Source organism: Carya illinoinensis, chromosome 5 (assembly GCF_018687715.1).
Source record: "Carya illinoinensis cultivar Pawnee chromosome 5, C.illinoinensisPawnee_v1, whole genome shotgun sequence".
Lineage (NCBI taxonomy): Eukaryota > Viridiplantae > Streptophyta > Magnoliopsida > Fagales > Juglandaceae > Carya > Carya illinoinensis.
This window is the reverse complement of record NC_056756.1, coordinates 13,985,136-14,000,291: the sequence shown is the minus strand read 5'-3', so window position 1 is coordinate 14,000,291 and position 15,156 is coordinate 13,985,136. Positions and strand designations below refer to the sequence as shown.

Genomic DNA, 15,156 nt, shown 5'->3' with positions numbered 1-15,156 from the left:
CTATATCATCCTATAAGGAATTTCCCATCCTCCTAAATTATCAAATTTGGTGGTCCATTATTCAAATATTCAAAAAATTATATTCTCAAGCAGATAAGTATAGCACACTGGAGAGTATTTATATGACATAATTTAATTTGAAAAATAAATTTTAATATTTAAATTTTACAAATCAAATTTTATCTTTTAAGTAAATATATGGCGTGTTTTATATACCGACTTGAAAATAAAATAATTTCAAAAACTATGTCTAAAGATTGAGAAAAATGCTTAATTAACAATTTGTGGAAGCCTACCACATTCTATTTTCACATCTTAATATGACAGCTTTTTGCTATATAGCCAATTACATTAAGAATTTAATATTTATTAATTATATGCCGGTAAGATCATATAATAATTAATTATTAAAATTAATTTGGGTGCCGATTTATCTATGTAGAAAAATGAGTCGTGCCATATTGCAATTATGTCATCTTTTATTTATTTATATATTTATTTTTCTATTCAAACGTGAGACTTGTTTTGATCTAGCTAGAATTAAATAAGTAAAAAAATAAAGGGTGGGTGGTTTTATTGCAATCAAGTCCATGATATGCCCAGGGCATGCATGCTTTCACCCTAACCCTGCATGCAGTGATTGGATCACGCACAACATGAGAATGAATTATATAATACTAGTCAAAGGACGTTCTTAATTAATCGGATAACAACAAAATGCCACTAGAAGTCTAGATCTGCTAACGTTTATGAAATGCCAGGTTCGCTTTCTTTTATTGATTTTGTTATTATATGATGAATGATCACCCAACAAGTTAAGAAATATAATTAGTCGGTCCATACTCATCAGAAAGGCAACGCCAACCCGAATTTGCTGCAATATTTTCTAATCTGGCGACACCATCCATCAGCTAGCTCTGCCTGCAGTACTACTCCATTAACATCTGAAAGCAGAGCTAGGCACTTTAGATTACCAGTGATCTCTCTGATCTCGCTACTACTATGAATCTGTGGACAACATTTATTATTATTATTATTTTTATATGTAGCTAGTGAAAAGAGACGTGTTTATCAATAATTTTAAGTAAATGCTAATTATGTTTAAAGAGATTGTGATATTTGCAATCTCAAGGTTAAGCTTGCTGGCCTTTCTGTAAAAATGTGGATAAATTTGGAATCTCCTAATATTATTAAACATAAGAGTAATGTTAAATAGAGTTTTAGCGTATGCAAGCCTCACATACTATTTTTGAAATAAGAAAAATATTAAATACAGTTATAAAATATGTACGCTTCACACATTTCATTGAAAAAAGTGGAGAAAATAGAAATAACAAAAAAAAGAGTGCAATCTATGTTTAAATCTACAATTATGGTTATATAAAGAGAGAAATGATATTTATAATTTTAAGATGTGTAAATCTTGTGTACTTATTTAAAAAAAAATAGTAAATCTGAGACTTATACAAAAAATCATTCTGAATAATATTATATATAGTTCTAGAGTGCAAACCCCATGCACTCCATTTGAAAAAAATGGATACAACAATTAGAAAAATAATTTTTTTTTTTTTAAATAGATCACGAATTTATCCATTTTTTCAAAAGGAGCAAGATGCTTGTACAACTTAAAACTACAAATATGATTTCTCAATCAGTTTTTAATAATAGATCCCACATTTAAAAAGAAAAAAAAAAGTATGCGAGACTTATAAGATTGTACCTAGCAATACTCATATAAAAATAAGTTAAACTAGTTAATATTCTAACATGTACGTGTGCATGATATCCATTTCATTTACATTCTTTGTTCCCCGCAAACCATATACTCTGTTATATATTCCGTTACATTCTGTTATATTACATTCTTTGGACTGGGGAGGGAAGCTTGATTTACTCTTCTTGCTAATCCTGGTCTTGTTTACTTTGGACAGAACTCTATCCATTCATACGGATAATGGGCTAGAAACATGAGGTTTGAAGGTATTAATTACAAATGAAGGCAAAGTTCGGCAAACACAATTTGTTTAGGATCAAGTTACCTGTTATACGTACATGCAGCTGCTTAAACCATGAAAGGAAACTCGAACTATTTCTTGCAAAGACCTCAACCATATCTCTCAATCACAGTCTCAGTACTGATCTATCAAGGATATAGACTACGCATGATCAAGAGCAGATCAAGATGTACGTAGACTTTGTGTTGTAATCAATAATACCTACGTATAGTCGTTTTCCCCAAGCAGGGGATTCGTGGCAAATAGTCGTTTTTTTGTGGGAAATCTCTTTTTCCCACTAATTTGGCCCGTGGGAAGCTCGTGGCGTAAAACTCGCCGCAAAAAGTATTATTGCCCACGAAAGGTTTAAGTCGTGGGCAATACCTATGTTTTCTCACGACACATCCCATGGCAAGAGCCGATGAAGATCGTCGACAAAGCACATCCATTTTCGTTTATGTGAGAATAGGAGCAAATGCCACGAGAGGTACTGGTGGGTATTAGTATTAGCCACCAGTACCTCTCGTGGGAAAAAACTTTTGCCTGCCAAAAAAAAGTATTTGCCACGAGTTGTCTTCATGCAAAATGCTAAAAGATTTCAGAAAAAAAAAAAAATTACTAATTATAAAGGCAAAAACAGATGAGACTAAGCCAAAACTCAAGTAAAAAATTATCTAATATAGGCCAAAAATTTATATACAAACCAACGTAACCATGAAATGCAATAAACCACCATCCATTAAAATTGAATACATAACAACAGACACACCAATGAAATGCAATAAAACCACTTTCAACATAGTCTGTCCAGCTGTTATATATCAATCTATAAATGTTCTTTCAAGCTTCATACACACCAACAATAATCCCAACCAACATATCACTTCAATATTTACTACCAATTCACAACATTCTACTTCACACTCCCATATATATAACTCAAAATCTTGCATTGTAAGTCATATCAACATGATTGCTACCCATGTAATCCAATCCAACACAAAAGTAAATATTTTATTCAAATAACACTTGAGTGTTTGAAATGTGTTCATTACATACAACATAAATACATTCACCTATAGACTGTTAGTAAGCTAATAAGTCAGTATTTATGATAAAGACATTGGCCTATAGACTGTTAGAATGCCATAGCATGTCCCAAAGAACAAGCACCCATGTGAGCAAGATACTTTATTCAATCCCTACCAATATGCAAAGCAATCCATTAATTAATTTTCACATGTGCTCTGAACAGAAATCCCACATTTTACTTTGAACAGAAATTTTTGGTTCAAATGTAAATTCAAATGTAAAAGATGATGATAAAAGGTAACATGAAAACCAAACCAGACTAAGATCTGCTATGGATGGTTGAAAGCCGCCAAGCAAGAAGCGTCCATTCCCAAGTCAAACCAAGTGGCCAAATGATAGACAAAAGCTTCTTCTCCACCACATTCCTTCTGCATCATTGTTTGTAACAGAGCAGTCTCGATGAAGCTCCTTTGTTCTTGGAAAGCTACTCAAAGTTGCATCATCATTGTATCTTGAAAAGTCTCTTCAATGTCACAACCAACTTCCACTCCTCAACAGATAGATCATCCTGCATATTATATAGAGTTACAAAATAAGCAACAATTTAAAGACAATGCATGAAGAATGGCAAACCAAGCCACCCGATGCCACCCAGGGTTATCGCGATGAAAGGTCAGTATACAACTCGATGTGTGAGATTCAATCACTTACCCTATAATTAGCTTTAAGTACATCAATTGACTTCCTCGAGTTGTGGCTGACAAGTTCATCCTCAAGCTTAAAGTGCCTACCAAACATCTTTTGCTGTTCCTCGGGATTGGTGCCAACTATCTGAAAATGTCAACTAACATTATGGAAGCAAGGGCATTGCATTGAGACCAAAAATTCCCATTTCTTATGTTCTTTTTTCTTTTTAGATTTTTTTTTATCAGTGCAATCAAATATTTCTTTTTATCAATGCAATAGAAGATTTTATTAAAAAGTTCAAAAGGAATAGTCTGAGTTATGTATACTAGAGGAACACCAATTTCTTTTATAGGTACCAAAAATAATTAGGATTTACCAAAAAAAAAAAAAAATCACTTTCAAAAGCTTTTTGATGTTACTGAATCTTGTAAAAATCGATTTATGGAGTCTGGTGATTTCCCAAGAAATTAAGAAGGGCCTGGCATATTTATTTTATTTGGAAATGCTAGTGTCTCAATGATGACGTGCACATGGTGCAGAACAAAAAACTGTATGGACTCTGAGAACAATTTGATGTAAGATTTTTAGAAAATTCAGCACTAGACTAGGTTTGTTTATAAAAAGATTGAATCCTGCATCATAGGTACGAACATATACCTTAATTGCAACCTTCTGCCCTTTCTTTGCAATATCCACAGGTTTATGATTATTTTCAATGGATGCAATTCGTCCAATATCAATAAAATCCCTCTTAGGAACACAAATCGGATTCCCAACCTGTGTAGAAAGCAAATGGCATCAGTCGTGCTACACAAACTCTATGGGCATCTGATAATAAGCATCATCTGAAGCCCACAACTAACCCACAGTTATAAAAGTCAACATTTTAGAGAAATTTCAGGACTAGTATTCATTCACATCAATACAACTCAGGAGTTCTGTGCCATACATGATATTTACAAGTTTACAACAACACAAGCTGTAAAATCAAGCAAAAGATCAGGGAAACTAAGTTGGCCTCAGTCAAAAAAGTATATAGACAAGATGGAGCATCCCAGCCTCATGCCTCATTCAAGCCATAGAAAGAACTTAAGCATATACACATGAATTCTAGAGCTGGTAAAAAGTCATGATAAAATAAGTTCAAACCCTTTAATCACATTATTAAGATAAATGACAAAGCATACTACTGCGAAAGTGTTCCCAAAATTTATGCTACTTGATCTACAAGATCTTGAACTTTTAGAGTTTCATAAGCATATTATACAGGAAAACAAATAACAGGAGTCCCATATTTAGACAACTCTACTAGGTCATACCATTCACAATGGACCACATCAACCCTTGAGCACAAAAAATAACAGAGTAGCATCCACGGTCTCTGTATCTGTTGACTACTATCTGACCAACGAACAAAGCCCCCAAATCATGCACAACTCAACAAACTAACTAATTTGATATTATCATCATTATCACCTCCTGACTGTGTAGTGGTAACATTTAGAACTTTACCATCTCCTCCTTCCTCTTACTTCTCTCCTACATGACAGCATAAAGAAAGGATAAACTCTCAATTCCCTTTCCTTTCCCGTCTCTTTCCTTCATTTTTCCATCCCTATCAATAAAGAAAGGACCTAGTTTTTTAATGTAGTCATTTAAGAAGCTCTTCCTTTTCCTAACCTTACCATGGGTTGGAGATTCTTGGGTAACACGTTAATGCTACAATATTTATAACTGCATAAATTTTTTAATTTGCATACATCTTGGGTAACACCATTCAAGTTTCTGTGGACTACATCAAAGTTTTTTTTTTTTTTAATCGTATGCAACTATAGTTACAATAAGTCCTTAATGCATACTAAAAATAAGACATAATTATAATTGGTAATGGAATGTAGAAATCAAACATTGAGATGAAGTACTATACCTGGGTGAAAATCAGAGAGGAGAGACGAGACTTCCTTGAAGCAACCTTCTGAGGCGTTGGGTTGTTGGCGTTGGGGGCCTCGGTTGGGTGTCACCGTCTCATGGTGGAAAGTTCACAGCGAGGGAGGGACAACATTGTCGGCTTGAGGGAGGTGTTGGGGGTGAGTGTGGGTTGATCGGCATAGGGGAAAGTGAGATAGGAACGCCGAGGAGCTGTGGGTCACCATGGTGTCGTGCCATGGAGGTGGTGGCGGCGGAGCCCTAGTCTAGAGAGAGAGACAGAGAAGAGAATGGAAGGGAGAGACATCTGAGAGACGGAGAGTCAAACCGAGAGGGATGAGATGGCGTCACATGGTGGTGGCACTGCATCTGTCGTGGTGGCACAGACGAGAGAGAGTGTCGCGTGGTGGTGGCGCTGCATCTATCGTGGCGGTTGTGTGTGTGTCTCTGAGAGAGAGAGAGAGAGAGAGAGAGAGAGAGGAGTTTTCGATTTTTCAGAAGGGGATACGCGGGTGCTTGGAGGGAGGGAGGTGAAAGAAGAGCAAATACGGGAATTAGGGATCTAAGTGATCCAACGGTGGAGATTAAACTTTTCAAAAACTACTTATTTGCTGCGACTTCATGTCGCCGCAAAAAGTAGCTTTCCTCACGAATTTTTGATCGTCGAACATGATTACCGGGTAAAATGTAATTTTCTTTTCCCCATGGATGCTGTTTGTAACATTAAGTAAGTATTTCCCACAAATTAACGCATGTCGGATGTGTTTTAGTGGGAAAATGTATATTTATTTCCCACAGACGGTTTTCATGTTATAAACTAAGTATTTGCCACGGAGGTAGATTGTGGAAAGCAAAATTCATGGGAAAAGCCCATATTCTTGTAGTGGTAGCTGTACATAATCTGTTGCATATAATAGTCTTGCCTACTATTGTGCATATATAGTTTCAATTATGAACATATATACAACACTGGTATAAATGATCATCGAGACATACCATACACGCACTCGATCGTAATCTAGAGCTGATGAGAAAACATGAAGAACTAGAGCAGCAGGATAAGGGTTTCTTCTTGTGGATCCGGCTCATGTGTTTTATGCATTCAGATGATCATTTTGGGATACACTTGGTATAAAATTTACATGATTCGAATCATTTCAAAATACTTTCATATTTTAAAGAATCGTTTCGATTGTAGTACTAGTCTGACTTTTAGGCCAACCTTTTTCTTTTCGAGTCCCTGTGATAACAACATTTGTTTTGTTATAAACCATCTTATATTATATGACCACATTTAGCCGTTGTAATTGATCAAGTCGTAGTCGTCAATTAAGACTTTTGTAACCCTATATATATAGGTATATTATTGTTATATTATACAATCAATAACAGAACCTCTCTCTGAGTTCTCTCTTCTCTATCTTTGAAACTCTCTCTCTATTTTGATTAATTCACAATACGTTATCAGCACGATGCGTGAAAAATCTTCTTTCGGCCGCATGCTTGCCGCGATCCAAGACTTTGAAAAATATGAAGAAAGCTAGCTTGAGCAGATACCTTATCTCCAAGCTTACCAGCGAAGGCGGTTTTACCGCCAAGCCTGGAAACAGCGATGGCCACGATGGTTGGGGCTCCACCGGGGCCTTGAGGAATCCTGAAGCTTCAGCTAAGGAAAGAGAGCTCAGTGGCCATATTCGGCTGCTTGAATGGCATCATACGGACCACCGTTGGATATGCTGGTGGATCCAAATCGAACCAATTTTGTGCCTTCATGGGTTCAGAACAAGTGCCAGCTGCTGGTCTTTTTCCTTGAGCACTTAGACCCTCTGAGTCAGCATCTTTACCAAGTATCCGAAATCGTATGCGTTGTGAAAGTGACCCAGTTTATCGAGTCGTTGCAGACGAACCCCAACAACATCATCAGCTCGGCAAATGGGAAGAACAGATCATGACCAATCTTTGTCGGCGCTGGAGCTCCGAATCTTAGGTTCCTGAGGAGTAGCCAGAGTTTGGATCAATGAATGAAAATATCTCTGGCGAGGCAGATGTGTGGTCGATGGCGATATCACCTTCTGCAGGAAACCCTCCGGAGAAGTCTCTTGCAGCGGCTGGGAAGTTGGAGTAGGCTTTGGATCCGAAGTTACCGCCAGTGAAGTTATCGTCGTCATGGTCGTCAACGAAGTGATGAGTTGAAGCGTTCATGTTCATCTCCTCGCTGTACGCCTCAAAGGAAGACATATCTCTTTCTCTCACTCTCTAATAAACACTTTCTCACTCTAGAAATGTTTCTCCCTATCTCGCTGTAGAATGCAAAGCTTTTGCTGACCGGAGAGCCTTCCTTTTGAAATTCGAACCCTACAAGGTGGATCTAGATTGAGAAGTACACCAGATCACAGGGACTTTACAATCATAAAGATGTAGATCATAAGAAGCTTCGAAAGCTAATTCTTGGATCGAAGCTAGCTCCATGCTACCCTGGAGATGAAGAATGCATTTGTGATCTTGAAGAGTGTCCGATTTGCTTTCTGCCGACACAATTCTTTGTTGGCGTATAGATTCGGGTTGAGCCTCATCCCGTACGAACGGTAAAGATCCCGAACACTTAATACAACAGGTTGTTGATGGCACGGAGAACCTAAACGACCCGCGGCTGGGCGCGGAGCACCACTTCAAACTCTTCAAGCGGAAGTTCGGTAAGTCGTACAAGTCGAAGGTTCAACGTGTTCAAGGCTAACCTGCGCCGAGTTTGTTGCCACTAGAGTCTGGACCCGTCAGCCACTCACGGCGTGATTCTTGGTTCATGGGTTTTGTCAATTTTGACACCAGAAGCTTGTCGACAGCATTTGGACAAAGAAAAAGAAAAAGTCAGCAAAGGAGGCGTTTGTTGATGAAAAAAAGAAGAAGATAAAAGTCAAAAATGATAAAAGTTCAAAATGGGTTGCTGGAAGACGATAAGTAAAAATTGACGGCTAACGTGCCATTCGTGCTTACGACTATTATTGCAATAATGGTTGGGTAGTCCCCTCTTTACGAGAGACAACGGTAATTTTTTTATGATTAGCATGTTATGTTTGACTAATAATTTTTATTAATTTTTCATACAGGAGCTATATACTGTGACCTTTTTCGATCTTATTAATTTTTAAAGTGCACGAAAGTTCTGATGATACTGAAGATAGTAGTCTTCTATTTCAAGTAAAATTTTCAATATATTATTTATAATTCTTAAGGTGAGTATTAATGATTATATTCATTATTATTACTTGATAATGTCTATATTTATTCACATAGTTTACATATCAGTTATATTTATGGTGAATTTAAATTTTCATAATTTACATTTTAGTTATATCTGTGGTCAATTTTTATTCACATAGTTTATATATAAGTTTTATTTATTTTTTCTACTTGTTATGAATTATTGATGATATGTTTAAAATGAATGTCTCGAATGTGCTCCTGAAGTAGCAATATCGAGTGTGTTCTTGAAGTAACAATATCGAGTGCTACCAGCTTTTAGGCTAGAAGCTTGTATTGGAAAAGCTATCAGCTTTCTCTTTGAGATGATATTATACAATTATTGAATCAAATATTATGATGCATCAAAAGTGATATGATTCAAAATATTTGTATCTTTTCATAATTATCTTGATCATCCAAATTCAATTACAATAAGTCGAATAAATTTTCATATGAACGTCCATAAAAGAATCAGAAGATTATTTTACTATAAAGTCTTACAACCAAGAGTAGAAAGAAAAATTTGCTAGAAGCAAATAAGATGAAATAATTCGACGTTATCTTGATTATCATTTGTGAACTGAAAGTTCATATGATAATTAAATTATGGATGAAATAAGATAAAAATGTCTCATATTCTAGCTGCTAAAATCCCAGTGAGGATTGAAGTTCTTGTACGACAATTAAGAAATTCAGCAGTCTAATGAACATATGGTATGTCTAAAAGCATGTGAGACTTATTGATACAAAAGATAGAGCATCTTGAAAGAGAAAAGCACAAATAATTTGGTGCTCCTGAAGAGGCCATACCCACAAAACAAGCAATAAAGTCCATCCAAATTTTCTGTATAAAATTCTCCTATGTAAACTCTTGAAGAGTATAAATCTCCTGAAGAGTGCCTCCTGAAAAGGTTTTTCATGAAAATGTCTTCATTTGAAGAGAGACAGGTACCTGAAAATAACAAGATCTTGATACATTTCATGAATATTGGAGAAATTATGGATAGAAATAAAATCGTTGTCGACAACGTATTTCCATATAAGATGGCAATTGACATTACCAGAAGTAATGATGAAAGTGAATCAAGAACCATAAAAAAAATACCGATGTAAAAATATTGGCCAAATTTGAAAGAAACAATTCCTGCAGAATTGATATCACTAGTAAAATATGATGCATATGGACTTGTAGTCCAAACAACTAAAGATGTGATGCTTGTTGAATATCAGTGGGTATTTATATAAATGAAATGAAAATGTGATATATAAATCAAGAGTCAGTTTTTCCCAGACAATTCCTGTAGAATTGATATCACTAATAAAATGTGATACATATGGACTCGAAGTCCAAACACCTAAAGAGGTGATACTTGTTAAATATCAGTGGATATTTATATAAATGATATAAAATGCCTGAAACTTCTAATCTGAAAATGTAATATATAAATCACGACTTAGTTTCTCGAAAAAACAATATTGATATGCTTTTAAAATGGTTGAAATTATATTAAGATTTTTATTAGCTTGAAAATTACGAAGAGTTTGGATATACATGATTAACTGCATATTTATATGGATTATTAGATCATGACATATATATGAAAATCCTTGAAGGATATAAAATGTCTGAAACTTCTGATCTGAATACATCAAGAAATATGTATTGTATCAAGTTTCAAAAATCTTTATATGATCTAAAATAATCCAAACACATGTGAAACAAGCTATTGTCAATATATTTTCAATATCTATATTAATTTCCATTGCAGCTTATATAGATGATTTAAATGTCATTGAGGCTCTAGAAGAGCTCATGAACTACACATATTTGAAATATAAATCTGAAACTCTTGCGGTTTCAAGGGAGAGATAAATGATATTATTAAATCTGAAATATAATCTCTTAAAAGAAATTAGTATTTCAGATTCATATTACGATTTTGTAAGAAGTGTGCATTATTAAAAGGAAAAACAAAATGGAGCACACAGAATATCTACCAGAAGATAGAAACACAAATATGAATATTTGTGAAATATTATTTTATTATATCGAAGAAAAATTACAGAAATTTGAGGCACTTCACCTCATTATTTAAACGCTCTAGTTTTTCAAGAATCTGCATGTCATCCTTATTTAAAGGAGTAGGCAATAAAAAAGAAGATTTAAGCAATGATTTTAAATTCTTATTCTCTTGTTTTATTACTCCTATCTTCATGTTGGACTCCAAAAGAAGTCGCTGAAAGATAGAAATATTCTCGTGGAGTTTGTCAACCCCACAAGTTTTAGATTACAGTCGTTGAGAAAATGCGACAATAGATGATGAGTATCGAGTACCGAGACTCACAAGTTCTTAGATAACTTCACTATCTGACTTATTAGTTAGATCATTATTGTATTGCATTATAGCACCTGTGATAGAATCATGAACAGCTGATGAACGAGGTGCATAATATCTCATATATTGGCCATGAGAAGAATGTTGAGCTATTGTAGAGTAAGAATGCAGAAAGAGATTACAGAGTAAGAATACAGTATAATTACAGAAAAGTGAAGAAAATGATATGCAAATGAAGATGACCTGAATATCTCTTTTATAGAGAAAATTATGACTAAGCACCTCTATTGCTTCACAGCATCTCTCATGAAGTATCTCTCTACAAGAAATAAGAGATATAGCATCATAACTCTGCGGCGCCTGACAGTTACATAAGAGCTGAAAAAGCCTACGGTGCTTGTCTGGTCTAAAAAGCTAGCCACCGTTTTTATTAGAAAATGAGGTTAGCGGCTTAATATTGATGAATTCTTCATTAATTGTGTTATTTACAAGAACTCCAGAAGAGCACAACTCTAAAAGAGTAGTGAATTTAATGTTAAAATAATCTTGAATCAATATAATGAATTTCACTATAAAGTCTTGAAGCACTTTTATATGGACAAAACTCATCTCCTGAGTACTCCAATGGTTGCTCGATAATTTAATGAGCAGAAAGATCCATTTCGTCCTTGTGAAGATGATGGAGAAATTCTTGGTCCTGAAGTACCTTATCTCAGTGCAATTGAAGCCTTGAATATGTGATTATTTTATCAACATGGATCAAGTCCACAATTAGTTGGATATACGGATACAAGTTATTTTTCAGATCCATACAAGAAGATCATTGCAATTCATGAAAAGAAAGATGAAATTGATGTCAAGAAGATACGGTCAAGTAATAATCTAGCAGATTTTTTCACTAAAGCATTATCAACTGCAATATTTAAGAAGATTGTGCAGAACATTGGAATACTGAAACTTGAAGACCTATTATCATGCACTTTTCAGGAGAAATAATGTCTTGAAAACTTGTGCTGATTGTACTCTTTTTCCTTCGCTAAGGTTTTATCCCACTGGGTTTTCCTTTGCAAGGTTTTAATAAGGCAATCCTAAAGCACTTGGTGGTACACATGAATACTGTACTTTTTTTCCTTCGCCATTAGTTTTTTTCCACAGGATTTTTCCTTGACAAAGTTTTAACGAGGCATATTTTTTAAATATGGTCATCCAAAGGGGAAGTGTTGTAAACCATCTTGTATTGTATGACCACATTTAGCCGTCGTAATTGACCAAGTCGTAGTCGTCCATTAAGACTTTTGTAACCCTATATATATGGGTATATTGATGTTATATCATACAATCAATAACAGAACCTCTATCTGAGTTTTCTCTCTATCTTTAAAACTCTCTCTCTATTTTGATTAATTCAAACCATGTTTGAATTTGTTTTGTTTGAGAAGTCAATTAGTGCTACAATACATAACTGACCCACAGATAAACTACAAAAAATCAAAGCTAGCTGTCCTTCATGACCTAACATAATTATATTACCTCGTAAACATTCTTAATAAGTTAATATATGACACACAGTTAATAAGTTAATCCACTAAAAAGCGTGAGCTTTTCATGAGGAACTTATTGGTGACTACATATATATAATTCAAGCATACGTGCATTACAAAAGGTAAATAACCAAACATGATTTCATCGTTGCACATACATCAAGAAGTGGCAAATTAGCTATAGATCTAGATCAATACAGCAAGTTGATCATGTACCTTTATTGGAGGCCAATCGACCAAAATAAACATACGGTACATTGAGTAACAAAAACGGACGTTTATGTAAAACCAAGCATGCAACTTGAAGAGTACCTAGAATTTTAACTGGGTCTCACGAAACTTTTCTTCGGTAATACGGTCTAGTTTTTCTACCATCTCAGCAGTCAAGTAGTTCGTATAATCTCCGACCTTGCCTCGTCGGAAAAACGCCTCATTTGGCTCTCCAGATGACAATTTTCCATTTTTATTCACCTCCAAAGTGCTCAGATTATCAAAACTACACAGGCTTAAAATATCATTGACCACACCTTTCGCCTCTTCTTCCGGAGTAAAAGGGCACCCTAAAAACTCAGCCACCTTCCTCAACTCATAAGTGGGTTGCTCTTTCATTTTTTCATACTTCAAGAAATGAACTTTTTGAGGATTTTCTATGCTTTCCTTCCAAAAGCTTAAGACATGATCCCAATAGGGTCCATACAAACTCACTCCCCTACAAAATTTATCAAAAGCCTCTTCAAGCGAATTGGTTCCCCTTAATTTCAACTTATTTGTGAAATGCCAAAGTGACACAAAGGTGTCTTTTGGGTTCCTGCATAAATACACTATTTTGCAATTCGAGGCTTTTGCAGATGTCGGTAGCGAATTATAAGATAAATGAGTCGAAAAAAGCCTTGGAGAGACAAAGGATGTGAGGTCTGGAACCTGGTTTTCAATGTACAGATCAATCTCCAAGAAGGGCACAAGAACATGAGGGTTGCTTGTGAGTAGAGGATGTTTTTGGAGGTCCGGATAGTGCACTCGGTTTAAAAGCGAGAACAAAATCGCCTTCAACCAAGTGGTGCCGACTTTTGGAGTGGTCGCGAGGATAATATCGGTGTCCCGAGCCTGGAAGTATTTCTGGAATGCGAGAACTCCAGGCATGTGCCTAGGTATGATCCAACAACCTTGATACAGGTGGATGTGATTTGCAACCCAGCCTTCTTCTGTAGGCAGGGTGGATATGATATCCCTGCATTCTTGGGTCAAATCATTTTCCTGCAAATACTTGGGAAGAGGAGAGGGAGGAGGAGATTGATGTGTATGCATGGTGGTGGAAAGTTGGAAACTGAGAAGGGTGGTAGGATTAATGGAGTTTGAAACTTGTTTTTCTGCCCAGTACAGCTTGTATACATAAAGCACGGGCTTGCCCTACCCGCGCGCAATAAAAGAAGAAAACTGGTTTAGGGCTTATTTAATAAGATATAAATAAAATAATAGCTGTATGAAATTTTTCATTTGTTGGCGTAGTGTCATTATTATTGCGAATATACGGATCGATATCCCTGACAAAAAGTTGCATGCACTCTTGAGGCATGCACCATGCAATGCAAGCCAATATCATCTACAGTAACCCCACATGCATGCAAGCCAATATCATCTACAATAACCTCACATGCCAGCGACCCTGTGTCTCGAGAAGTGTATTTTTTTTTTATATTTATTTATTTTTGAAAATATATGATCTGGAAATAATGTTTTTTAGGTATAAAGATAAATGATATTTATTGTCATAATTGTGCAAACGATGTACAGTCATTTTAAAAAAATAAATTAATATAAAATTTACGTAAAAAAGATTAATTTTTTAATCATAAATTTTACTCTTTTTTAAAATAATTATATAATATTTATAATTTTATAACTATACGTAATATTGCTTGGGTACAAAAAGGTAGTAGCTAATTCATCACTTCAATTGCTACATAATGATCAATAATGCAAGTCCAACGTCCTTGATCGACAAAATCTCGTGCAACCACTACTGAAGGCCCATATCTATATAAATTTTTAATTAAATAAGATCCGTGCGATTTCTCTTTAGAAACTTTTGATTATACCTTTTTCTTTTTTCTTTCTTCTTTTTTCTTTTTTCTTTTTTTAAAAAAGTTGACTATATCTCATCTTGATTGGCCCAAAGGGACCATCATGAGATTATTGCTATCGCATCTTCTACCGTCACTTCAAAGGAAACGTATAAAGCACGACTACTCGTTCATTGTCATAAGAATATGAGTTCCATATTGCGTCCAGTTTTTTTTATTTAATAATTAAAAAAATATTTTTTATTAATATTATGAATTTGAAAACTATGATCAGTTGCAAGGTCTGAGGCTGTCATATGAGTGATTGGGAGGATCT

At 35.1% G+C, this 15,156-nt stretch overlaps 1 protein-coding gene across 1 annotated transcript; it reads right to left on the bottom strand.

Moving 5' to 3' along the window:
• Positions 1 to 12,853: 12,853 nt before the first annotated feature.
• On the bottom strand, positions 12,854 to 14,200 carry LOC122311015 (cytosolic sulfotransferase 5-like). The gene has a single exon (XM_043125353.1). It carries the CDS (start codon positions 14,062 to 14,064, stop codon positions 13,072 to 13,074), a length of 993 nt encoding a protein of 330 aa, XP_042981287.1. The 5' UTR covers positions 14,065 to 14,200; the 3' UTR covers positions 12,854 to 13,071.
• Between the last annotated feature and the right edge of the window lie 956 nt (positions 14,201 to 15,156).

What these genes read in the sequence shown, in the direction of transcription:
- LOC122311015 (XM_043125353.1), bottom strand. Translation starts at nt 14,064, where the DNA reads ATGCATACACATCAATCTCCTCCTCCCTCTCCTCTTCCCAAGTATTTG.